We start from the raw sequence: 26,864 nt of genomic DNA, 5'->3' as shown, positions 1-26,864 counted from the left end.
GAAACTCCTTGCTCAGCATGTTAGAGCCTCCCTCAAATGGCTCGGAATGCATACTGTCCATCCGACTGCTCACCACCTCTGGTCCAGTACACCTACTCAGCATCTATGCTCCAACACTCTGCTCCCCACCTGAAGCTAAAAATCAGTTCTACGAGGAACTCCATAACATTAGCAGCATCCCCAACACTGAACACCTATTCCTGCTGGGGGACTTGAATGCCAGGGTTGGGGCCGACCATGACTCATGGCCCTCCTGCCTTGGGCGCTATGGCGTTGGAAGGATGAATGAGAACGGGCAGAGACTGCTTGAGTTGTGTACCTATCATAACCTCTGCATCACCAACTCGTTCTTTCACACTAAACCCGGTCATCAGGTTTCATGGAGGCACCCAAGATCGCGTCGTTGGCACCAGCTAGACCTCATTGTCACAAGGCGAGCCGCCTTAAACTGTGTTCAAATCACACGCAGCTTCCACAGTGCGGACTGCGACACCGACCACTCCCTGGTGCGCAGCAAGGTTAGACTCAGACCAAAGAAGTTGCATCATTCCAAGCAGAAGGGCCACCCGCGCATCAACACGAGCACAATTTCTCACCCACAGCTGTTACAAAAATTTCTAAATTCACTTGTAACAGCCCTTCAAAACACTCCCACAGGTGATGCTGAGACCAAGTGGGCCCACATCAGAGACGCCATCTATGAGTCAGCTTTGACCACCTACGGCAAAAGTGCGAAGAGAAATGCAGACTGGTTTAAATCTCATAATGAAGAGCTGGAACTGGTCATAGCCGCTAAGCGCATTGCACTGTTGAACTACAAGAAAGCCCCCAGCGATTTAACATCCGCAGCACTTAAAGCAGCCAGAAGCACTGCATAAAGAACAGCCAGGCGCTGCGCAAACGACTACTGGCAACACCTATGCAGTCATATTCAGCTGGCCTCAGACACCGGAAACATCAGAGGAATGTATGATGGCATTAAGAGAGCTCTTGGGCCAACCATCAAAAAGATTGCCCCCTCAAATCTAAATCAGGGGACATAATCACTGACCAACGCAAACAAATGGACCGCTGGGTTGAGCACTACCTAGAACTGTACTCCAGGGAGAATGTTGTCACTGAGACTGCCCTCAATGCAGCCCAGCCTCTACCAGTCATGGATGAGCTGGACATACAGCCAACCAAATCGGAACTCAGTGATGCCATTGATTCTCTAGCCAGCGGAAAAGCCCCTGGGAAGGACAGCATTACCCCTGAAATAATCAAGAGTGCCAAGCCTGCTATACTCTCAGCGCTACATGAACTGCTATGCCTGTGCTGGGACGAGGGAGCAGTACCCCAGGACATGCGCGATGCCAATATCATCACCCTCTATAAAAACAAAGGTGACCGCGGTGACTGCAACAACTACCGTGGAATCTCCCAGCTCAGCTTAGTGGGGAAAGTCTTTACTCGAGTTGCTCTAAACAGGCTCCAGAAGCTGGCCGAGCTCGTCTACCCTGAGGCACAGTGTGGCTTTCGTGCAGAGAGATCGACCGTTGACATACTGTTCTCCCTTCGTCAGATCGAGGAGAAATGCTGTAAACAACAGATGCCCCTCTACATTGCTTTCATTGATCTCACCAAAGCCTTTGACCTCGTCAGCAGACGTGGTCTCTTCAGACTACTGGAAAAGATTGGATGCCCACCAAAGCTACTAAGTATCATCACCTCATTCCATGACAATATGAAAGGCACAATTCAACATGGTGGCTCCTCATCAGACCCCTTTCCTATCCTGAGTGGCGTGAAACAGGGCTGTGTTCTCGCACCCACACTTTTTGGGATTTTCTTCTCCCTGCTGCTTTCATATGCGTTCAAGTCCTCTGAAGAAGGAATTTTCCTCCACACAAGATCAGGGGGCAGGTTGTTCAACCTTGCCCGTCTAAGAGCGAAGTCCAAAGTATGGAAAGTCCTCATCAGGGAACTCCTCTTTGCTGACGATGCTGCTTTAACATCTCACACTGAAGATTGCCTGCAGAGTCTCATCGACAGGTTTGCGGCTGCCTGCAATGAATTTGGCCTAACCATCAGCCTCAGGAAAACTAACATCATGGGGCAGGTCGTCAGAAATGCTCCATCCATCAATATTGGCGACCACACTCTGGAAGTGGTTCAAGAGTTCACCTACCTAGGCTCAACTATCACCAGTAACCTGTCTCTCGATGCAGAAATCAACAAGCGCATGGGAAAGGCTTCCACTGCTATGTCCAGACTGGCCAAGAGAGTGTGGGAAAATGGCGCACTGACACGGAACACAAAAGTCCGAGTGCATCAGGCCTGTGTCCTCAGTACCTTGCTCTATGGCAGCGAGGCCTGGACAACGTATGTCAGCCAAGAGCGACGTCTCAATCCATTCCATCTTCGCTTCCTCCAGAGAATACTTGGCATCAGGTGGCAGGACCGTATCTCCAACACAGAAGTCCTCAAGGTAGCCAACATCCCCAGCTTATACACACTACTGAGTCAGCGGCGCTTGAGATGGCTTGGCCATGTGAGCCGCATGGAAGATGGCAGGATCCCCAAAGACACATTGTACAGCGAGCTCGCCACTGGTATCAGACCCACCGGCCGTCCATGTCTCCGCTTTAAAGACGTCTGCAAACGCGACATGAAATCCTGTGACATTGATCACAAGTCATGGGAGTCAGTTGCCAGCGTTCGCCAGAGCTGGCGGGCAGCCATAAAGACGGGGCTGAAGTGTGGCGAGTCGAAGAGATTTAGTAGTTGGCAGGAAAAAAGAGAGGCACAAGGGGAGAGCCAACTGTGTAACAGCCCAGACAAACAAATTTCTCTGCAGCACCTGTGGAAGAGCCTGTCACTCTAGAATTGGCCTTTATAGCCACTCCAGGCGCTGCTTCACAAACCACTGACCACCTCCAGGCGCTTACCCATTGTCTTTCGAGATAAGGAGGCCAAAGAAGAGATTCTGAAGTCAGAAGTTTAGCTTGGGGTCAAAATGATAGGGATGTTGCAAACATCAGTAGTCAGGCTTGCAGAATTAATGAAAATTTGTTATTGGGATATTCTGGATATTTGTTTAATCCCAGATTTTGGCCAAAAACAACAATATCTTAATAACAGATTTTAAATGGGCTTTTTTTTTTAAAAAAAAAGCATATTCCCACTGTGTGGCATTCATTTCTCAGACTCACAACCTATATGCTATTTCAACCATTACCACAGTGACTACATTTCCAAGTACTTCAGTAGCAGTAAAGCACTTTGGGATGTCCTGAGGTTGTGAAAGATGCTATATAAATGCAAGGCTTTCTTTCCTTCTGTTATAAAAAGAATGTGAGATAAGAACAAAACTGGTAAAATGTAGATTGCTATAAATATGAAAAATTAAAGATTAACCAATAATGACAGACACAGATGCAACAGGAATATAAAGATGCCTCAATATGATTTACTATTCAAATTGTAATAATAAATCTTAAATCTGTGAATTATAAATAGAGGTTTATCCAGAAAGCAGCCTTATTTACAATCAGTTTAAAAAAGTCTTTTATTTTTAAATAATCACTTTAGAAAGTCTTTAGATAAAAATAGACTGCAACAACAGCCTGCTGCCAGTTCATTAAACTAACTGCAGGCACTAGGACCTGGGGGGTCATTCTTTGCATCCATTACAATTGCCCAACTGAAACCTCAGGTTTTTCCTGCAGAGCTATACCAGCAGCTATTATAGATGCGGTCAGCCAGACAGGCCTGATGAGGTGACTGCTTAGTGTGAGGGGAAATATTTATTTTTCTTTCCTGTTTTGCTGGAATGGAATGAAAGGTGAAGAAGGAGGCTTCAGGAGCATGCAACAAAGTAACCTTCAGCACTGCACCAATCTGGGTAAGGAAAAACAAACAGCAGATGCAAGCTGAAATGAAGGTTGACTATAAGGCAATATCAGGAGTTAGGAAGCAGAAACAGGCAGGTCAGATAAATGGTTAGAAAAATGAGGAAGCTAGAGCAAAAAAAAAGGAACAACTCGAGCAAAGTAACAAGAAAAGCAAATGGAATGAGGAATAAAGGTGAAAGAATACAAAGAGAAATGGTGACTTTTTAAAAATATAGATGCACTCTAAGATTTAGAAATTTCTACTCATATTTACATTTTTTTTTAATATCACACTGTGCACAGTTTACTTTCCCAGGTCTCAAATTGTTACCGGATAGGTACAAGAGGACGGGCTGGGGTGACCTGCCTATCAATTTTCCTCTGATGGTACAGACAACGTCGGAACTTGCCGTGAGGAGAATCACAAGCATACAAATGTATTGTGCCACATGGAAGCTTATAATTGTAAAAGTTGTGTAGCACCTGTCCCAAAGCAATTCACAGCCAATGAATTACTTCTGCAGTGTTGTCACTGTTGACAAACACATCTCATTTTGCACACACAAAGTCTTATGAATAGTACATGGGAAATGACCAGTCGGTCTGTTTTGAAGGTAATGGTTGAGAGAGTAAATGTTATGCAATTAGATACATGTTGTCCAGGGCACTGGGAGAATTCTACAGTTCTTTTTCAAATAATACCATGGGATCTTTTTGCGTCCACCTTTACAAACAGACAGCCTCAGTTTAAGTTCTCATCCAAAAAAACTACTACTCTGAAAATTCAGTGCCATGCTGTACTCAGACCAATACTGTGTGTACAAGTCTGTTGTTCTGGCTCTTGCGCACTTGAGAAGTGGAATTTATGTAGGCTGTGGCATTTTTTTTTGTCATGATTTTGAGTTGACTCCATAAGGGTCTTATATTCTGGACTTCTATTACACTTTCCCATATCAGGGAATCTAGGCAGACTTTCTGCAGTGTCTACTCATATAGAGGACAACATGGAGCACAGGTTTGTGAAGGTTTTTCAAACCATGGAAACAGTGCTCCCAGTAGTGAGCTTGCACTGGAGATTATAGAATATCACTTGGTCTTGAAGGTAGTGAAACAGGTAAGCAGAGAAAGATGGAAGTGATCAGCTGCTAGAAGATTCTAACTTGACCCTTGTAGGGCAGTTGACTAAAGCAAGGAAAGGAAAAATGTTAAAAAGGGTGCAGGAAAAGGTTAGGGCAAGCAGGCTCTCAGAAATCCAAAGATGCAGTTGGCCTATGGATCTTCTCTTCTGTTGTAAATTAATGTGATCTGAGGTTATGAATTACCTCATGGTCAGTCACAATCCTTGTAAATATAACCTGCATGTCTGTCACAGTAAGGGCAAAAACACAATGGTCAACAGCCTATTACACTTCTTACTGCTAGTAGCAAAAAGGTGAAGCATTTGGCTCAATGCACACCCCCCACCCAGTAAGGATGTGGATTAAGTACTCATGTGATATCTCAACCAGACCAACTAGTGTACAGTTTCCATCTAAAGGATTAAGAATACCTAACCAGCCTTTCAGAAGAGCTATGCAACATTATTTTTCTCAACAATCTTAGTACTTCCCTAGGAGATTAAAAATTCAATTTTGTCATAATCCAAAGTGTCTGGTAGACTGTTTCCCATGATGGATCTAATGCTAATCTGGCTGTAAATGTAACTGTCTCTTATCAGGCACCAGTTTGGGAGGGAGTCCTGACAATCAAGTCTAAATATGATGATCTGCTTTCAGTTTCCCACAATTCTAAAACAGCAGAATCAAACACAATGGCAACCACATGCACAGCCTAAATGAATGAAGCCCTCAGTATGATTTAACTGATATATGCAAGTGCCATAGATTTGTCAGTCACAGGAGCAGTTTGGAACTAAAAATATAATGCTTTTAAGCAAGCATTAAAACACACTAACCCCAATGTATCTTAAATATCTGTTTGTTAATGCATCTCATTCATGCTATTAAGGATGTTACAATTTGGAGGAGTGCAAGGAACTAGTTTCTTCTCTGTAGTGCTTGGTTAATGAAAGTTTTTTTTAATAATTGCAGTTATGTGACACGATTGTGATTTGCCTGTTCAAGTCCCTTTCACAGTAATCCTAAAATGTTCCTAATTTGGTCAGGGAAGGAGGAGAAAGAATAGATTATGTTGAAGCAGTCCGTTTAGAAATGCAACAAGACTTGGACAATATCCAGGCTTGGGCTGATATGTGGCAAGTAACATTCACGCCACACAAGTGCCAGGCAATGACCATCTCCAACAAGAGAACATCTAACCATCTCTCCTTGACATTCAATGGCATTATCATCGCTGAATCCACCACTATCAACATCCTAGGGGCTACCATTGACCAGAAACTGAACTGGAATAGCCATATAAATACCGTGGCGACAAGAGCAGGTCAGAGGCTAGGAATCCTGCGGCGTGAGACTCCCCAAAGCCTGTCCACCATCTACAAGGCACAAGTTAGGAGTGTGATGGTATACTCTCCACTTGCCTGGATGAGTGCAGCTCCAACAAGACTCAAGAAGCTCGACACCATCCAGGACAAAGCAGCCCACTTGATTGGCACCCCATCTACAAACATTCACTCCCTCCACCACCGATGCACAGTGGCAGCAGTGCGTACCATCTACAAGATGCACTGCAGCAATGCACCAAGGATCCTTAGACAGCACCTTCCAAACCCGTGACCTCTACCAACTAGAAGGACAGGGGCAGCAAATGCATGGGAACACCACCACCTGCAAGTTCCCCTCCAAGTCCCACACCATCCTGACTTGGAACTATATCGCCATTCCTTCACTGTCGCTGGGTCAAAATCCTGGAACTCCCTTCCCAACAGCACTGTGGGTGTACCTACCCCACATGGACTGCAGTGGTTCAAGAAGGCAGCTCATTACCACCTTCTCAAGGGCAATCAGGGATGGGCAATAAATGCTGGCCTGGCCAGCGACACCCACATCCCATGAATGAATAAAAAAATAAATTATTGTACAATGCTGAACAAATTAAGGCCTATTAGGATCTCTTCAACAAACACCTACCCTCAAGATTACTAAACATTAATAGAATGTAATGCAAATGTAGCATTTAATTTTAATTTTGTTGCTAATAGTTGCACCATAAAATTGCTCATCTTTAAAATAGCCCCAAAGCAAATTAGGTTAGAAAATCATTCCTCAATGTAGGATTTTAAGTGACTTTTCACTCATATGAAACACTACTTACTCTTTAAGCAGAAGAAACTAAGCCTAACAGAAATAAAATACCTTTAATGGTTTAGATTATGAGGTGATCATTTGAGCGGGAAAGGAATGCAAAAGGCTACAAAGGATTATGCAGAGCTAGAAAGAGAACAGCGAAATATACAAGGAATTGGAGATGAGGGGATAATGTTACTTACAGATTGATAAGTGGCTGGTAGGAAGTAGCCCCAGGTTAGTTAGCAAGTGGAATGTTTCAGCCAGGATTCCATGTCTGTTGCATCTTAAAACTGAAAGTCTTTTCCTTACAACACTGCAACATAAATCCAATGGTGTACACTAGTTCTGAAACTAAGCTATCATTGTTCTGTTTGGGTTAGATGGTTAAAAAAAATCTCATGAGCTCAGTCGTAGCAAATTCAGAGCTCCCATGCAATAATACCTCTTCCAACTGCATTTTAGTCTCCTCTGATTTGATTTTACTTCTTTGAACTTCCAGCCTCACTCTCACAATCATCAAGTAAAAGGATTAAAACCAAATCTGTTACAGTTTGCAAAAGCTCAGGCCAAATATATTGTATTCTGTCTTCTACTACTCAAAAAATCAAGTCCAATAGCTCTGTAATAAGTGAGTAACGACTACATCATCATCTTTGCATTTGGTCTCATACAGAAAAACTGATCTTTTGTAGAGGGGCACAGATGGAAAGTAAGTAAACTGTGAAACAGGGAACAGCTGGTTATTGTGAAGCCACCTGATTACATCAAAACAAAAGCAGTTTATTAGCATACTATCTGCTGTGTTTTTGTAAAAAAAAACAAAACATAGTTATGACACCCAAAGAGTGTGTGAAATCACAATGCATTTTAGAAGACGACAAGTTTAAAGCAATTCCAAGAACTAAACAAAGATAAATGTAAGGCATTAAGATGCAACAAACCACAACCAGCATGATTAATTTTGTATGCTAAAATCAGCAAACAAAAACCATCTACCTTATTTGGATAATAATGAACATTCAGAAAGGGTAAGTCTGCAATCCGCAAATTATGTATTTTAGCACAACGGTTTTCTTTATTTTACAAATATCCCACATCTCAAACATCTTTGAAAAGATGTAAAAGTATTGCCTTGAAGTGATTAAAGAAAACATGTTTGGAAAGGTAAACAAAAATAAGTGAAATATTACAAAATAAAAATATCTGCAAAATAAAGATATTACCAATTAACAAACAGTGAAACCAAGTCAGAACTTAAACATAAAAACAGAAATAAAAGTTACAAAATGAAGTTTCAAATACCTGAGCAAGATATAGCAAGAGTAGAAATTATTAGAGGGAAGTAACTCATTTAAAAGACCCTCGATATATTATACAATAGATAACACAAAACAATTAAAGATCAAAGGGTGGAAAGGGAACAAAACAAAAAGGTATAGTTACAGGGGATTGTAAAACAAAGTACAGGGAAACAGAACACAGTCGGTTTTTTTTCCAATGGAAGTGATGAGAAGGAATAAGATTCGGGGAAATAAGAGAGGTAAAAGGGGGAAACAAAGGAGGAAGCTCTTAGCCCAGCCCGTTGCTGGAGTTGGGAGCACGCTGCTCCTGTTGTTGTATTGTTAAACCTGATGCCACTCACTTGGAAGACCATCCTCTCCACTTCACCAAGTACTCCAGCTTCCCCTACAAAAATAAACAACAATAAATCAGTCTTCCCTCATCACCACGAATGAAACCCTGTGCAATATTGTGAGCCTCATTTACAAACTGTTTTCCCCCAACCTTTCTCAATCTTTTCCTTAGAATACATTCCGCTGCGAAAACTTGCTCTCCTACAGCACTCAGCTCCTCCATCTCCGCGCCGCTTCGCTCCACTTTGTGCTACCACCCCCCGTCACTCCGGCCTCGGAGCGGTGACGTCACCCACATCACTTACTGACCAATCGGATTTCGCCTACTCTGACCGTTGCTAGGCACGGGTCAGCGGTTGCCAAGTGAATGGAGAACGTTGAGAATGGAGTCATCGGATTAACCCTCTCGCTGCTGCAAGCTCTTACAATCAATCAAAAGCAAGCAGACAAAGGATAAACACACTAAACACGATAGCATAACTTCCAAAAATAGTCAGGATTGCTTTAAAGGGAGGAACAAGCCGTTCTTCAGTGCCATTCCATATAAATACAGCCAACTGTTTTAATATGGTTGCTTTTCCAAAGAGTTATTCAACTTACTTAACTTAGCTAAACGAACAAAAACATCCCTTGACAATTACAGTCCTGTTAAATCTATCTGACTTCCAAGGAAGACCAGCAGATTTGCTTCAGTTAAAATCAAATATATTCACTGATTTATTATGTTCTTTGAATAAGCATACAATTTGTCTCAATCGTTTTGGAATTTGGAGTTTTGATAATTAAAGTTTGTATTTTTTGTCTAAAAATAAGCAGTTTTAACATTTACTAACTTCTGTAAGAATTTTCTCAGCTACCAAGGTTAAAATGATATTGTTGTTCCATATGCTTATTTGCTAATGTGGAGCTTCACCCGACACAATTCTGAAAAGGTTATATCGTCAACAAGTAAATTGGGAACAAAGAAATTCCGATATTGCCCTGCCACTTTGTGGTAGGTGGCTGACTGCTTTTATTGGCTATATTCATTGATTACGTTTATTTTGTTCACACATCATAAAAGGATCCAAACATTTTAAACTCTTCAAAAATGTCCATCCATTTCCCTACCAAAGGCGTCTGACTGAGGCGCGCCATTTAGTCCACACCGATTTGCAGTGACAATTCAACTGACATACGGTACCAGGGGTAGTGAATTCTGCATGTGCGTGTTGCAACTGCCTTCAACTTAAACCAGACAGGTGCTTTCCAGAACTCCACCGGGGACATATCAAGAATCAGATATTTTGTAAATTTATTTGATTTTATTACAATGACTATTTTCTGCACAATTATATAATGACAGAAGGCAAGATAAACTGAAAGTGAGCTAATTTTATTCAGTTATGCATTGCTAGTTGTGTGTATCTGCAATGTATTTGACTCGTGCATTCAAGCATACTGCAGGACTTGAGCAAACAATCTTGGCTGACGCTTTAGTGCAATACTAAGGGAATGCTGCATTGTTAGAGATGCCAACTTTTGGATGATACATTAAACCGAGATTGCTTCCTTTCGCCTCCCCATGATGGCCTGCCTCCACTCTTCCTCAGACTCTCTGTCATTAAAACTCTTTCTCTTTTTCACCTCCAGGCTTGATCACTGCAATATTCTCCTTGCTGTTCTCTTATCCTTCATTAACTTCAATATGTCCAAATCTCTGCTGCGTATATCCTCTCTTGCAATAAATCACACCTGCCCATCAACTGCCGCACTCCACCCTTTCCCTCTAACCTATATTGATTTTGTGACTGCCATCATATTAAATTCAAAATTTCCATCCTTCTCTATAAATGGATTATATCTGCTCCTGTGTGCTCCATTCCTCTAACTCCAGTATTCTGTGTAACTCCCCATCCTTGGTGGCAAACCCATTAGCCACCTTGTCCATACTCGCTAGAACTCTCTCACTAAACAGTTCTGTTTCTCCACCTCTCTATCTGCCTTTAAAAACCTCATCAAACCAATTTTTTCTAACAATCTTTTGGCCTCCCCATCTAATTTCTCCCTTCCCGGCTCAGCATGTTTTTGTTACATCTATTTGTGAAGCACTGTATGATTTTTTTATGTAGACAGAATACTTTGCAAATTCAGATTTCTATTGTTGTAACCCTGATGGACTGGCAATGGCAACCATTGCTTTGGTTGCGGCAGGCTCATTCTTTCAGTGACAATAGCTATTGTCATTTATGCACATAGTTGCTTTTGATAAAAGTTGCAAGTGACCTCAATTACTTTGTTCCACACAGTGTTCTACTTCAGCCATTGCTGGAGGGGATCTCCATATGATGCCCACTAATCTGTGTGCGCATATACCTATAGGTATTTGAGGTTTAGGAATCTCTCTGTTTTGATTACCTGATACTGTTCCCCGAGCAAGTCGAAGACAGATATAACTGCATCTTGAAGTTTAGACCCCGAAGACTCCAGAGCAGCAGTGAGAACATTCATGATAATGAGAAAGGCTTCTTCTTTGCATCTGGTCTGTGCAAGTGAAGTCTTCAATGCAGATGTCAATAATTATACAACATGCTTAATAGCAGATTACAATGATGACAAACCGGTCTTGCATGATATGACTCATATGGAAGATTGCAAGATGTACCTGGTTGCTGGGCTCCTCCCACTAACTAGACGCCGTTCTATGTAAAGTGCACAGAGGTAAGTGCTGCTCATGTAATAACTTGTGTTTGAAAAGAAACCACTCGGATCTTTTTCTCATAAAACTCGGTATACTTGACCTTGCTGTCCTGAGCAACCGTTCCCTCTGCTAACTCTTGTTGACTATTCATAAATGTCTTACTTCCTGGTCCTCATTACTATGTACTTCTCCTATAGTGTATCTGTGCTGGTGCTTGCTTTAAATGAGGGTGGTGATGATTGATGCTAAGGTATTTGGTGCTGTTTGGGTGTGACTGAGGGCCTTCTTGTTCTGTGAAGAATGAAGATGGTACATTATAAGGCTGTGGACGCTCAGTTGTTGAACATATTCCAGATGGAGATCAATAGGTTTCTGGTTACTAAGGGAATTAAGGGATGGGGATGATGTGGGAAGGTGGAATTGAGTTAGGAGATCAGCCATGATTGTATTGAATGGCAGAGCAGGCTCGAAGGGCCGAATAGCTTATTTCTGCTCCTATTTCTTATGTTTTTATAACTGCATTAATTTGGAAACTGTAATGTCATTTATGTATTATCATGTGCTTACCCATGGAGATGTTGATTTTTCATCTGTTAATATGGTATAGACAGTAGTTCTATACACTCCTCTATTCTCCATAGTCTCAATACCTTCTGAGCTCTCCATCTTGAATAAATCAGTAATAGGAAGTAAGTTTAATATCATGGAATTTATTCCCTTACATGCTGTGCTCCCCCTTTCATTTATGAGTTTCACCTTTCAACATAAGTGCAGGGGGAATTGAGACTGATTCATCTCTTTCCCATCACCACATCTGCCATATCTGCATGACTCAATTCTTTTCACTTTTTATAGTACCTTACTTGCTACATCCTTGCTAACATTTTTTGTGTCAGTGCAGCATTTTTAATAACTGTTAGCTTTCTTCACTTTGATCTATAAATATTCTGATGTAGTACTTCTGTGAGGATTCCCTGTTTTCCCACTGTAACTTTGGTGGAAGATTGGTGGAAACTCCCAGTGTAAATAGAAGGTGAGGTTGGGAGAACCGTGTGGAAATTAACGGTGACTGTGTTTACAGTAATGTTCATTTATTACCTTTATGTGCTTTTTTAAAGTGTGCAGTCCTCTGAGTAGTTAAGGCAGAGTATGCTTTGTCAGTGACATATTGCCACGCTTGGTGTCTCTTTAACATATTTGGGGCTGTCCAGCACTGTTTAAAATACGCTTGTGTGACTCCTGTACAGAAATTTACAGCACTTGCCAGACTTCGCTGTTAAATCAGCCTTTTCTCACTTCAGGATCATTTTAACCCTAAATTGGATACTCCATAGCTGGATTAACATACTTTTTGATATTTAAGTGGACCATTAGCTGCTTGAGAAATGTTTTTGTATAATAGAAGCGCCATGATTGGCTATTAGTTTTGCATTGTCACTAACAAAATCTCTTAGAAATTGCTGAAACTGTTGCTTCAAGTTTATTCCTGCTTTGTTATGTTGAAACATAGGCACTTGCCCAATTTTTAATTAGAAGAAGAATGTTAGGCTTTTTGTTCTTAACAATATCACATCACTGAACCTTAGTTTATCTGAAATAATATATTTTTAAAAAATTCTATTCCAGATTTTTGGTCTAAAATGATATTCTGGAGTATTTTATGGGAAATTTTGCAGATTATCAGGAATGTTTTGATGGTATATTGTGGTAACATATATAAGTGCTAGTTATAGTAATAATGAATGTTACAACCTGTCTGATACAGAACATTGTTAGCTAATTAAAACCACAGGCAGCCAAGTGCTTGTTTCATTCCCATGCAAAATATGGTGTAATAATCATTATTACCATTAGTAGAATCTGGGCGTTCAAGGAATGTGGCCTTTGTAACACATTAATGTCTCACTGTCTCATCCAACTAGATCTGCTAATTGATAATCATAGCTTTCTTTATAGAATTAAACAAAATCCAATCTAAATTTTCATGGTCTGATTTATGAGTTTAGCTATTAGTTTTTCTATTGTACATGTCAGTGGGTAAAGCAGAATTTATTCTTATAGAGTATCATATTGCACAATGCACGTCAAATTGGTCTCATATACCCGTATACCAGACTGCAACTTACATTAGAGAACATTTAAACCCTGATTTTAACTTGGGTTGCAATTCAGGCAGGCTGAAAGCCTCCATGACATTTTTGATATGATGCCCAGGAAAATGTTTCTTCAGAGTCTCATTTTGATATGAGCAGCCCACCCACATGACGTTTCCGGTGTGAGTCCCAAGGCCTACTTAAAGTGGGGATGCATCCCTTAAAGCAAGGCTGCATTCCTTGCTTGCATTTTTAATTGGACAACTCTCGAACGCATTTTGCCTCTAGAGATAAGTCGAAGGATTGCCCCTCTCTTTTCTGCTGCGTGCTTGGAGATCCTAGTGGAGGAAGTGAAGGCTACGAGGGAGCAACTATTCCCCAGAAGCCACAAGAGTGTTCCCAAGATCACAATGAAACTGGCTTGGATAGAGGTGGCTGAAAGGGTCAGTGCCACCGGCTTCACCCCAGAATCTGGGTTCAGTGCAGAAAGAGATTCAATGACCTGCAAAAGCAACAAGGGTAAGTACAGTTCTTCATCTTTCTACCATTCTCAACAGCGCCTGACAACACTCCTATCACTCTTCTCCCCCATCACTCAACAATTTCCTCCCCTCCATCACATCCTTCAGCATACAATCACAATGGCACATTGCAACTCCTCTCTTTCTCATCCCAAAACCTCTCACCTTTTCCTTAGCTCCCTGCACAGCACACATTAACACTATTCTCTTTTCACATGCTATCACTTGCACAAGCACCAATTACTCCCAGCACTCCTTCCTCACTTCACATGCCACACACTTCCCTTTATATGCATAACCTCCCCATCCTCATTCCACCTTGCTCCTTCTCCATCTCTCAACACATACACTTCCTGCACAAGCCTCTCCACTTACCTTTTCAACAGTTACTCAATTGTGCTATGGAGAGGAACAAGCAGGGGAGGAGCTGCCAACATTATCCTCCCAAGCAGAGCAGGACACCATAGAGATATGTGGCCTAGGCTGAGCCAGCCACATCAGGGAAGATGAGGCTAGCGGCATATCAGAGCAGGGTGCCAGCATATTACTTGCAACCCTTTATCCATCTCAGAAAATATGCTGCAGCTTCACAACTTCAAGGTCTACATTCAATTATCAGCTACAAATATTCCACTTCCATCTGCCAACTTAACTCTTGTCTCTTTTCTCTTCTAGGTTCCTGCACAGCAAGAGGAGGAGAATCCTCCTGTAGATGCACCGTCACTTGCTTCATCCCACCAGGCATCAGCTTGGAGATTCCAAGTGGGTTTGGTAGTGACCCAGATGGCTCTGTACATGGTGGAACACCCAGCATCAGTGAACAGCAGCAGTTGTTCTGCTGAGGATCGTGGAGATGAGGACTTCTTGGGCCCAGCCATGAAGAGAAAACTGCTGTCTTCACACAAGCAGTTACATGACATATTGTAAGGATTGTCAGCACAATGACTGAGAGTGTGGAAGAGTCCACTTCCAGCCTCTGTGGCATCATCACACATGGCATCAGCACTCTACAGTCCACCGTAGTGATTGTGGTCACCACTGGGGATGATGCAGCTGGACTCTGACAACAGTGGTCTATGTTTGCATGTTGATGGTAGTTCAGATGGGTGCCATGCAGGCTCAAGATTCCAGTTCCAGTTTGGAGAGACATATGTCCACCTTGGACAAATTGGTGGACTGGATGGTGAGGGACTTGGGAGAAGCTCTCTATCTTCTGCAGTCTGCTCTTCTGCAGAGTAGTGGAAGTGATGAGCCTCAGCTCCACTGCCACAGTAATAAATTATGTTGTACTTGAGAAAATATCTAGCACAAACTCAAAATTTGTAAAATGCTCATTCAATCTCCCACAGTGGTTTAGTGCCTTTCCAGATAGTGACTAAGCTATATAAATCTGGAGTGTCCCAGGTTCTCATCTTAGTCTGTGCCTAGTTAGCTGATCACTAGAGATGGGTGCTACAATTGGCTTGAGTGCCCTTGGGTTAGGAAGGATAAAATCAGCCAAATTCTCCACTCCTGATCACTTGCAGCTGTAAGTGCATTAAATTGGACATTGGGCAACAGGATCAGATTCAATTGTACTGACCTCCTCCATCCCCACCTATTGTGGTCAAATAGCCTTCTGACATTCACTGTTCAGGCTCACAGATGCATAATGGCCATATGGGCTACTTACTTGAGAGTGATCAATATCTAGGGCATTGTATTCTTAAAGGAGAGAAGGGGAGAAAAATTGATGGAACAAATTTCACAGGAACAAATACTCATTCACACCCTTTCATTGTGTATAGTTGCCTCATATTAATCTCATCTTTCTACAGTTTAGGATTTTCTTATTGTCTATTTTTACTATTATTCCCAAACTTGAGCACCCGTTTCCGCTGTGGTGTGTTTTGTGAACGATTGTAAACATGTCAGACTCTCTGCAAAGAGGTGCAAAGCAATTTACCACAGGTCTATGTTGATTAGTAGTGTGCTGGAAACCAGCTCGGATGGAACGGAAATAAAAATGGAATGGTTTTGGATCACCCACATATGGAACTAATACAAACAGACATAAATTGTTACCATAAACGGGTTACCTCACATCCTTTCAAGTAGGATGACTTGTGGTTTCAGAGTGCACTCTGGCAAATTATGATGGTCTTTTCAGTTTCATGTATGGTGCTAATTTTACATTTCTATCAGGTTTAACAGTAAGCTTTTCCTTTATAATAAAAAAATACCTGAGTAGTGACACACCATTTCCAACAATAAACATTGATATCTGTGATTGTGTTTGAAAGTTCCATGTTGCTCATATTGAAAGGCCAGATCAGGGTTAGCCTTTGCATTCATTTACTGAATAATATTAGTTGAAAATTTAAAAAAACTATGGTTGAATAACTATGCCTTAAAATAAAAACTATTTAAAAATAGTTGGTGTGATTAAAGATTTCAGTGTGAATTACTGAAAAAAAAACAGTTGTTGCAAAGTGGGAGGCCACAAGTATGAGTAATCCTTTATAAAAAGAATAAAAACAGTAACAAATTAATTTATCAAAAGAACATCGCAAAATAGTAGACCTAATTATAGAAGCTACTTCACTTTAGCAAGGAATATCACGTAAGATGAAGCTTAGTATATGAACATTTTCCTGTAATTTTTCTATACCATTAAACTCTCGAGTAAATTGCTCCAGAAGTGTCTGTGAATAAGTCTTTTCTGTTTTTTTCAGCTGCCAGTATTGTAAGGTAATTGATTTTATACCCTCATAATATGTGCCCCGTTAATCTTTCATTAGTGATGTGTTGTCACATTTCAAATGGTTCGGTATTTCTTCTTTTATTTTTGCGTATTAGGCGACAGACCAATAAGGTGCAGTTGGAGACAACTGTTAAAAGGGCAGATGTCTCAGAAAGTTAGAAAATATTTGGAGCAGTTGTAGAAAGATGTCAACACCTTCCCTTAAGCTATAGAAACTCCAATGGCTTTATTTCAGCAAGTGGTTCTATTAATAAGCGGAGTTAGGCTTTGTAGATCATCTGTTGATAGTGAGAAGTAGACCAAATCTTTATTGAGGATTCTACTACTTTAACAACTTTTCCAGCCATCATTACCACTTAGTTGCCCTAGCATAAATCAAGTACAGAGAAATGAATTCCTCTGTGCATGAGGTATAGCAAAATTGTAACTGTATTCATAAAGAGATGATTTTGCTGCACCTGGCTCACACAGCATGTCTTCCACTTGATCACCAAACCAAGGAACTGAATGTTTTTAATGTCTGTAGAGACATTTCAAAAAGTACTACTGGGCATTGATTTAATTAGGTCACATCAGGTCCATGAAATTCAGGATGCAGGATGTCACAAACTGAGCATTTGTTCTGAAGCTAAATTAGCACTTCAGTCCTATTTCCATCACAAAATAGGTGAAACTGGCCAAAATAATTCCACATAGGCATTTTACAGCCAACAGAAAAAAACTTCATTCCCTCATTTGAATCCAAATCTTTATTTATTTAGTTAGAGATACAGCACTGAAACAGGCCCTTCGGCCCACCGAGTCTGTGCCGCCCAACAACCACCCATTTATACTAATCCTACATTAATCCCATATTCCCTACCACATCCCCACTATTCTCCTACAATCTATCTACACTAGGGGCAATTTACAATGGCCAATTTACCTATTAACCTGCAAGTCTTTGGCTGTGGGAGGAAACCGGAGCACCCGGCGAAAACCCACACAGTCACAGGGAGAACTTGCAAACTCCACACAGGCAGTACCCAGAATTGAACCCGGATCGCTGGAGCTGTGAGGCTGCAGTGCTAACCACTGCGCCACTGTGCCATCATCTCTGCAATGAAAGCTCATAATAACCTCATCTGCCTCCCAATTCCATCATGAAGCTTATTTCTATCTCACATTTTACTCAGAAAATGAAAACCATCACACATTATATCGTCCACAGATATACATATCTCCCCTCCTGCCATTGCAGCACAAAAACATTTGGATAAAATTTGTGATTTAATTCAAATCAATCATCCTGTTTTACTGATCATCAGACTGAGATTAGACAGATGTATCAATCCAATTTTTGACAATTGCAGATAAGTATTTAAAAAGAGGCTTAGCTGTGTAACAGCCAGCTGAACAATGAGCCCATTTTAGTAGCATTCCCCCTGTATAATGATAGGTTCCTGATTTGTCATCTTAACAGATATCCCAACTTTCAAAATCCCACTCCAGCGATACTCTACAAGAGCTGCCATTTCCACTGCTCCACTTCTTACACCTCTACTCTATGAAATATTCTACCCATGTGGAGATTCTCAAGGTATGTCTGTGCGTATATGTGAAACATTTACTATCTAGAAGCCTAACCATCCTGTTAATGCTAAAACATGTTGTTCTCCAAAATGTAAGAACTGCTAATGACATTGAAGGGATATGCAGGTTTCAAATATGTAATTTTCTGATAATGGAGTTTTATTTTACTGGCAACAAATCATGATGCGCCTGCAATAATGATTTTTCAATGTTTCTCCAGCAACTAACTAGCCACTTGATTGGTATAAATGTTGTAAAGTTCAACATTCCAGCTATGAAGAAAGCAATTGTTGAAAAAACTGCCAACAGTGAAAAAGTTTAGGGAAGAGGCCCTGCAAAAGCTGGTCAACATAACAAAGCAGTGATGTTGAGGTGGAACAATCCATTAACATTCAAAGGGCCAGATCTTGATAGAGCAGGGTATTGTGTGGCATGCCCCATTAGCATGGTTCGTGGGCATTTACATTTAAAAAAATTATGTCTGCAAAGTTGCTGGAAGTGCGAGCTGATAACAGTGCAGCAAGGGCAATAGGGCATCTGAGACCTTGGTGAACAACAGGACAGATAGTGTGGGCAGGATTTTCACCCCCCCCCCAATGGGGCCAGGAACGGAGGTGGGCGGGTGCTAAAATACCGCCACTGGGTGGCGTGCTGGTTCTCCAGCTCCTTCCTGCCCCTGGTCCATTTTCCCAGAGGTGGGGTGGGGGAGGGGGATGCAGCAAGACTACCCACACGCAATTGGCAGGTAGCCAATCGAAGTAAGTAAAGGCCTGTAGGCTTATTGAAGGAGGCCAACTGGGATTTTCCAGTCGGCCTCCAGGCTGCTGCAGGTGGCGGGGGACAATTTAGCAACCTGGAGGGGGCTTCATGACAGCAGACCAGGTGGACTAGTGTATCAGGAAGGCTTAGAGGCCTTCCCTACCTGTCTGGGTTCAGCAGCAGCCGAAGGCTGCCTTGTGAAGGGGATCCCCACCCCCCCCCACCACCCCCTCACCCCCCCCACCACACACCCTCACCCCCCTCACCCCCCTCACCCCCCTCACCACCCCCCCCACCCCCCTCACCCCCCTCACCACCCCCACCACCCCCCTCACCTGCACCTCGACAGTGCTGGCCCAGCTGGAAAGGCCATTTTTTATTTGAAATATGAAAAAGTTGGAGAAAATGTGCCTCCATTTTGGGGCACCCTCTCTCACTCACCGGCCATGACATCTAGATGCTGCTTTCAAGCTGGTGAACCTCTGATTGGCCCTCCAGCTTTGACAGCCCGCCTGCTGTCCTTAATTGGAGGGGGAGCCCACCCTCTGGCCATTAATTGGCCAATTCAGGGAAAATCACAGATGTGTGGCTGTTTTCCACACAGTGCAGGCTTCTGACCCCCATTTCATCCTAATGGCAGGGTGTGGAAGCCTGCAGGAAAATCCTGCCCTGTATCTCCTCAATCAATGTTAGAAGGATTGAGAAATAAGCAGAGGAAGGACGGAGAAAGAGAGTAAATTAGATTGGGTGAATTCAATATCAAATCAGGCACAGAGAGGAAATATAAAAAGAGAAAGAAAGATTGGAGAGAGGGAACAAAAGATGGAAAGGAAATATATTGATTTTTAAAAATTTGACATTTTCAAAATCTCCTAAAATAATGGGCGGCACAGTGGCGCAGTGGTTAGCACTGCAGCCTCACAGCTCCAGCGACCCGGGTTCAATTCTGGGTACTGCCTGTGTGGAGTTTGCAAGTTCTCCCTGTGTCTGCGTGGGTTTCCTCCGGGTGCTCCGGTTTCCTCCCACAAGCCAAAAGACTTGCAGGTTGGTAGGTAAATTGGCCATTATAAATTACCCCTAGGATAGGTAGGTGGTAGGGAAATATAGGGACAGGTGGGGATGTGGTAGGAATATGGGATTAGTGTAGGATTAGTATAAATGGGCGGTTGATGGTCGGCACAGACTCGGTGGGCCGAAGGGCCTGTTTCAGTGCTGTATCTCTAAATTCACAACTTGAAGTACTAAGACTCCATACTTATTATTGTTCATTTTATAGGCAAGAGAGATTAACAATTACTATATTTTTAAAAGGATACTTACACTGTTAATTACTAAACTTAACTTTCTGTGGCAAGTTTAAAGGTAATTAATGTGCAAATGCAGCAACTTCATGAAAACCATAGGGAGGTTAAGCATGAAATGCCATTTTCGAGAAGTTAATGGAAGAGCAACCACTTGAGGTGATTCTGAATTTATGGGCTATCTCTACCTTGCTTCAATTTGCTAGCTGATTTTCACATTAATAATGGCACACACAGTTTCAAACACCATTATTTTTTCAGCAAAATCTGGCCCATTCAAAGGCTGAAAGTGTGGCAATAAATCAGCAGACCGGGCCAAGCCCATCTAGAACACTCCGATGATTTGGCAGGAGGTCCAGAAATTGGAAACTCAATCCTCATTGACAGATTTATGATTTTGGTACATTGTGGACAGAGGAAGTTATTATTGTTTGGTTTTGGGACTATAGAAGTTGGAGTATGTAATTAACAGGTGGGTGTTACATATAACAAACTAGAAACTCCTTTATAAATGGATTTATGATTTTTGTAATTACCATTTTTCTCTTTTTATTAGCCTTTTTAACTCTTGTTGGAGCTGCAGGTCTGTTTTCAGCTGCTGTAACCTGACATTCTATTACGTTTTATTTTCATGTATATATTTTTGCCAAGGTTGTTTAACTCAGGTTGTTTAGGCCCAACATTGATTTTGATCAGAAAATCTGTATCAATTCATGATGTAGGACAATCAGGGAAATTCAGGAACTATTCAGAACATGTAGAAGTGGTATTAAGTGAACAAAGTAACAGTTAGGAGTTGAGTTACCAATGAAAGAGGTCAGCCACCTGCTGAAAAGTGGCAGTGTAACTTTGTTCCCATGTGGATTAACAATATAACGTTTCCTGATTATGCCAGCTGAACTTCCATATTGGTAGATAACCATGTGTGAGTAAATAGTAAATAACACTAATTGAGGAGATCGTAAGACACAGGTGCAAATGGCTGAATAGCCATTTTCTGTGCTATAATTTCACTGATTATGTTTTAATACTCCCATATGATTTGCTTTATAGTAATCTAATCTGACCAGCTGAATCGATTCTAATTTTCCCTTTAATCTGTTTTACTATCCAGTTTTCAATATTAATTTTCAGTTTCCATCCTGGTTTTCATTCACTTGTGTCTTTTGAATAATCACCCAAGCTTTCAATTATGTCAGCTTTTGCAGTTGAGCTTATGTTTAATGCATTTAACATGTATTTGTCTTTCTTTTATTTCTTAGACTCCTTATTTTATTGATATTGTTTCTTTCTCTGTCCATTCCTGGTTGACTCTTAACTCATAACTTTGGTATTTCTTTGCCTTACCCTATTCCTGGCTGACTAATTAGAAAAAGTAGTTCTCCCACTTCTCAATCACTGTGTTTAAAGCTTTCTCATACTAATGGGTTTTGTAAGTTTTTTTGTGCTGATTTCCTTTGATCCAGTGCAGCGCTAAAATTTGTACTCTATGTAAGGTTCTGAATCCTTAAAACATAACCAGCATAGATTCATTCTGTAGACTATCTAGTCTCCTTTAGTAGGTCCAGGAACAATAATTTATTCCATCTAACCCATTGGGAAAACAGAACAGAGTGTGAGGATACACCACTAAAGTCAATATTTAAATATAGTTTTCTTCAGGATGGTCTAACTGTTAGGGAGAATCTGTGAAAAGCATAGGACTGCTAAATCCTAAAGCCCTTACATTCATTGCTGTAGACACACTTAGACCAGAAGTTCAAAAGGCACTACAAAGGACCAAGAGAAAAAAGCAGACTGTGGATTTGACCATATTTCAATTTTATTAAATTCTGAATTTTATTACATTTAGAGGATCAAACAAACCTTTTAGTATATTGCAGTTACTTAGATCTAGTCTACACCAGTCATTCATGTTTTCATATCAAGCAACTGACGATTAAATAAAAGTAGAACTACTGAAGATGTATTATTGCTTAATGTGGATAAAAAGGAAATTGAGTATTATATGGATCTTTAAGGATAGCTCCTGCATTGCCACTTAGATAGTCAATACAGATACTGTAATAGCTCAGGTAAACGATACTACATAATAGCTTGTAGAACTATTAAAATTCAATGGTTGAAAAACAGTGCATAGGGAGAGGCTTGGCAACACAGCTACCCTACTAATACTGGCTTTTGAATGGGAAAGATGTGTTTAGTATATTGCTTGGTTGTTTATTTGTGTGCTTATTAATTTGTTTTCTTCCATATTCAATGAGCGATTCATAAGATAGCTGTCTAGTTTTAAACTAGAGAAACATTTGATGCAACCTTAACCATATTCTAATCTCTTTATCTGCTTAATGTGAAGGCTTATTTCTCTAATGTTGACATTCAATTAATTCATACGTACACAAATCTGCATACTAATGGCTAAACTGAATGCGCTGTCTCTTCCCTTCTATGTACATGTGTGGCTTTCCCTTTTACTTAATTAATTTCTTCTTCCATATATACATATATGGCACACAACACTGTGCTACTCAGGCCAAGCCCTCCATGTGTGCATGTGTGTGTGGTGTAAGTGTGCATGATCCTGGATTATCACAATAGTCTCCCATGTTTCTGTAATTTGTATATTGTGTTTACCTCCATGTATCTAAGAATGCATGTCTATATAGATTTTTACATATAATGCATATAAATATATCTATGTCTAATGAAATAATTATCTGTATTCATGTACTTCCTGCTATCACTTGGATAGCACGTTTAGGGAGGTCACACCGCAGGTTAGGAGCATGCAGGCAGAGAGGGAATGGATGACTACCAGGCAGCCTAAGAGAACCAGGCAGGTAGTGCAGGAGTCCACTGAGTTGATCTCACTTGCTAACCGGTTTTCTGGTTATTGGTGAGGACGATGGTTCCTCAGAGGAGTGCAGCCAGAGCCAAGTCCGTGGCTCCACGGGTGGCTCAGCTGCACGGGAGGAGAGGAAGAAGAGTGGAAGAGCAATAGTGATATGGTATTCGTTTGTTAGGGAAACAGTCAGGCGTTTCTGCGGCCATAGATGTGACTCCAGAATGGTATGTTGCCTTGCTGGTGCTAGGGTCCAGGATGTCACAGAGTGGTGGCAGGATATTCTTCTGGGGGTGGGTGAACAGCCAGAGTTTGTGGTCCACACTGGTACCAACAACATAGGTAGGAAGAGGGATGAGGTCCTGAAAGCAGATTTTCGGGAGCTAGGAAAGAGATTAAAAAGCAGGAACTCAAATCAGTAATCTTAGGATTACTCCCAGTGCCATGTGCTAGTGAGCATAGGAATAGGAGGATTGAGCGAATGAACACGTGGCTGGAGAATTGGTGTCGGAGGGAGAGCATCAGATTTCTGAGGCATTGGGACCAGTTCTGGGACAGGTGGGACCGGGACTAACATCCTCGCAGGGAAATTTGCTAGTGCTGTTGGAAAGGGTTTAAGCTAGATTGGCAGGGGGATGAGAACCTGTGCTCTGTTTGGAGGGAAGTAAAACTGGTAACAGGAAGTAGAAAAGTAGAAAGCGAAATTAGAAGTCAGACAAAGTGAAGACGAGCATCAAATAGGATCAGAATGCAGAGTAATGTTAAAAAGACTGAGGACACTCTATCTGAATGCATGCAGCATTCGCAACAAGGTAGATGATTTGAAGGCACAAATAGAGGAGGTAAATGGGTATGATTTAATTGCCATTACAGAGAGGTGGTTAAAGGTGACCAAGACTGGGAACTGAATATTAAAGGATATTCAACATTTAAGAAGGATAGGCAAAAGGAAAGGGAGATGAGGTAGTGGTCTTAATAAGGGACGAGATCAGTACATTCATGAGAGAGGATCTTAGATCAGAGGATCAAGATGTAGAATCAGTTTGGGTGGAACTAAGAAACAGCAAGGGGCAGCAAACATTGGTGGGAGTTGTTTATGGGTCACCAAACAGTAGTGATAATGTTGGGCATGGTATAAATCAGGAAATTTGAGGTGCATGGAACATGGGTAATACAGTAATAATGGGCAACTTCAATTTACATATAGACTGGGTAAATCTAATCAGCACTAACGCTGTGGAGGACAAATTCCTGAATTGTGTACAAGATGGGTTTCTGGAGCAGTACATTGAAGAACCAATTAGGGATTGGACTGTTTTAGATTTATTATTGTGTCATGAGAAAGGGCAATTTAATATCCTTGCTGTAAAGAAGATTTTGGGAAATAGTGACCATAATATGATAGAATGTTATGTTAAATTTAAAAGTGATATCGTTCATTCTGAAACTAGGATCTTAAATCTGAACAAAGGAAACGATGAAGGTAGGAGGGCCAAGTTGGCTATGGTGGATTGAGAAAATACATTGAAAGATTTGACGATAGACAGGCAATGGCTAGTATTTAAAGAAGTATTACAAGAAATATCCATTCCTCTAAGACACAAAAACCCAACCGTGGCTAACAAAAGAGGTTAAAGATTGCATTAGATCAAAGGAATTGGCTTAGAAAGTTGCCAGAAAAAGTAGTAAGCCCGAGATTGGGAGCAATTTAGAATCCAGCAAAGGATGACCAAGAAACTGATAAAGGGAAAAGGGAATATGAATGCAAACTAGTGAGAAACATAAAGGTGGACTGTAAAAGCTTCTTTAGGTATGTGAGAAGGAAAAGATTAGCAAGGACAAATGTGGGTCCATTACAGGCAGAGACAGGATAATTTATAATGGCGAATAGGGAAATGGTGGATAAACTAAACAATTACTTTGTGTCTGTCTTCACAGAGGAAGATACAGAAAATCTCCCAGAAGTTCTAGGGAACCAAGGGACTTGTAAAAATGAGGAACTGGAAGAAATTAGTATTAATAAAAAGGTAGCACTCGAAAAATTAACTGGTGTCACAAGAGCTTTGTTTTTTTATTAAAAACTGAGAAAAAGGATTTTTCTCTGTGAACACTGAATGCTGAAACTTGGTGTTTGAACTGAGTGGGACAGACTGCAAGACACCTGTTCCAAACAACTCAGAAGAGGGAAATGACAGGTCACATGACTTATTGTTAGAGTTTTGGTTTCACTTCTTGCATTGCGAAAGACTAGTGAATTGAGCATGCACTGAGCTGGCTGGGACCTGTTTGCAGACCGGAGAAAAGACTCACTCTCTGTAAAAGAACAGTTGCATCTCTTGGAAAGAAATCCTACATTTGAGGTGATGGTTTTGGTCTGCCTGGAGAGAGGAAAAGACCCCTGGAGAGGAAAAGACCCAGGAAAAGAGGAGTTGCTGCTCTCTGTGGAGGAAAGCCTGCATTTTAAAGGTAGCAGATTCCTATTGTGTCCAGTCTCTGAAAAATCCCTGCCTCAAGAGTGATTGCTGTTATCTCTTGTGTTTTGAGAGATCCTGAAAAATCAAGAAAGCTGCTATTGCTGGACTGCTACTTCAAATCAAGCAGATCTGTTGTGACACCCTTTGCTGAAAGACCTGTGTGATGCCTGCTGCAGACAAATTGCCTTGAAAGCCTATCCTCAACCTCGCCTGGAGAGACTTCGAGTGGCATCTCACGACTCAACTCTGGGACACCTCATTGACCTGGAAATATCCTACCAGACAACCCAATTATTTTATTATTCCTAAGAAACGGCTGTAAACTGAAAAAGTCTTTTACCCCGGTTAACCATTTTTTTGAATGTATGTGTGTGTGCATGAGGGTTAGGAAAATTAGGACATTTTAAAAGAATCTTTTTACATATAGAGTTATCTCATTATTGTTTAAGATGTAGTTTATTCATAAATAGTTAATTTTGTTGTTGTTTAAAGAAACCTGGTTTGGTGTGCTTTATTCTCGGGGACTAATCGAGTGTTTAATTTGGTTTTTTCCAGTAGGTGGGAAACTTTACTAATATGCTGTGACCTGTGGAGTAGTGGGATTGAATTAACTCCTGCCTTGGTCGTAACACTGGATTGAAGGTTGATAAATCCCCTGGATCAGATGAGCTACATCTCATAGTATTGAAGGAGGTGGTTATAGAGATAATGAATGCATTGGTGGTTATCTTTCAAAATTCTATAGATTCTGGAAAGGTCCTGCAGACTGGAAAGTAGCATGTAACCTCACTATTTAAGAAAGGAAGGAGAGAGAAACGGGGAACTACAGACCTGTTAGTTTCACTTCAGTAGTAGGGAAACTTAGAATCTATTATAAAGGATGAGATAACTAGACACTTAAGACTGGATTTTACCAAGCCCGCGATGTTGGGCTCCGTGGGCGGGGTGGGGGGGTTGCGGGTGCGCTGGAAGATCATTCTGGCAGAGGCCTGCCATGGAGGCCGACGTCGGGAGAGCCCGGCCCAATCCTCCCGGAGGTGGCAAGGCTCCATGGCACCCACCCTGCCTAGGGCCTGGATTTAAATATTTAAATTAATAAAATTAATAAATTTAAATCAACCT

The 26,864-nt window shown here is 41.3% G+C and overlaps 1 protein-coding gene and 1 long non-coding RNA gene across 3 annotated transcripts in view; one reads left to right on the top strand and one right to left on the bottom strand.

The window, feature by feature from the left end:
- cbx2 (chromobox homolog 2 (Drosophila Pc class)) overlaps window positions 1–9,936 on the bottom strand; it is a 28,492-nt gene extending 18,556 nt beyond the window's left edge. The window contains exons 1-2 of one of the 2 annotated variants that reach the window (XM_068058224.1): window positions 9,868–9,936; window positions 8,766–8,809 (exon numbers count right to left, since the gene is read on the bottom strand). In XM_068058224.1, coding sequence (XP_067914325.1) covers window positions 8,766–8,809; window positions 9,868–9,894 — 71 coding nt within the window. In that variant the 5' untranslated portion in view covers window positions 9,895–9,936. Of the gene's footprint in view, window positions 1–8,765; window positions 8,810–8,908; window positions 9,003–9,867 lie in introns of those variants that run through there. The other variant, XM_068058222.1, reaches the window with a different exon arrangement.
- Window positions 3,725–26,136, top strand: LOC137384340 (uncharacterized). The gene is made up of 4 exons (XR_010977573.1): window positions 3,725–3,886; window positions 18,257–18,373; window positions 20,688–20,898; window positions 25,207–26,136. It is a non-coding gene; the product is annotated as an uncharacterized lncRNA (long non-coding RNA).
- Window positions 26,137–26,864: the final 728 nt, after the last annotated feature.

Source organism: Heterodontus francisci, chromosome 26 (genome assembly GCF_036365525.1).
Source record: "Heterodontus francisci isolate sHetFra1 chromosome 26, sHetFra1.hap1, whole genome shotgun sequence".
NCBI lineage: Eukaryota > Metazoa > Chordata > Chondrichthyes > Heterodontiformes > Heterodontidae > Heterodontus > Heterodontus francisci.
The sequence above is the reverse complement of the archived record's forward strand: the minus strand, read 5'-3'. Positions and strand labels throughout refer to the sequence as shown.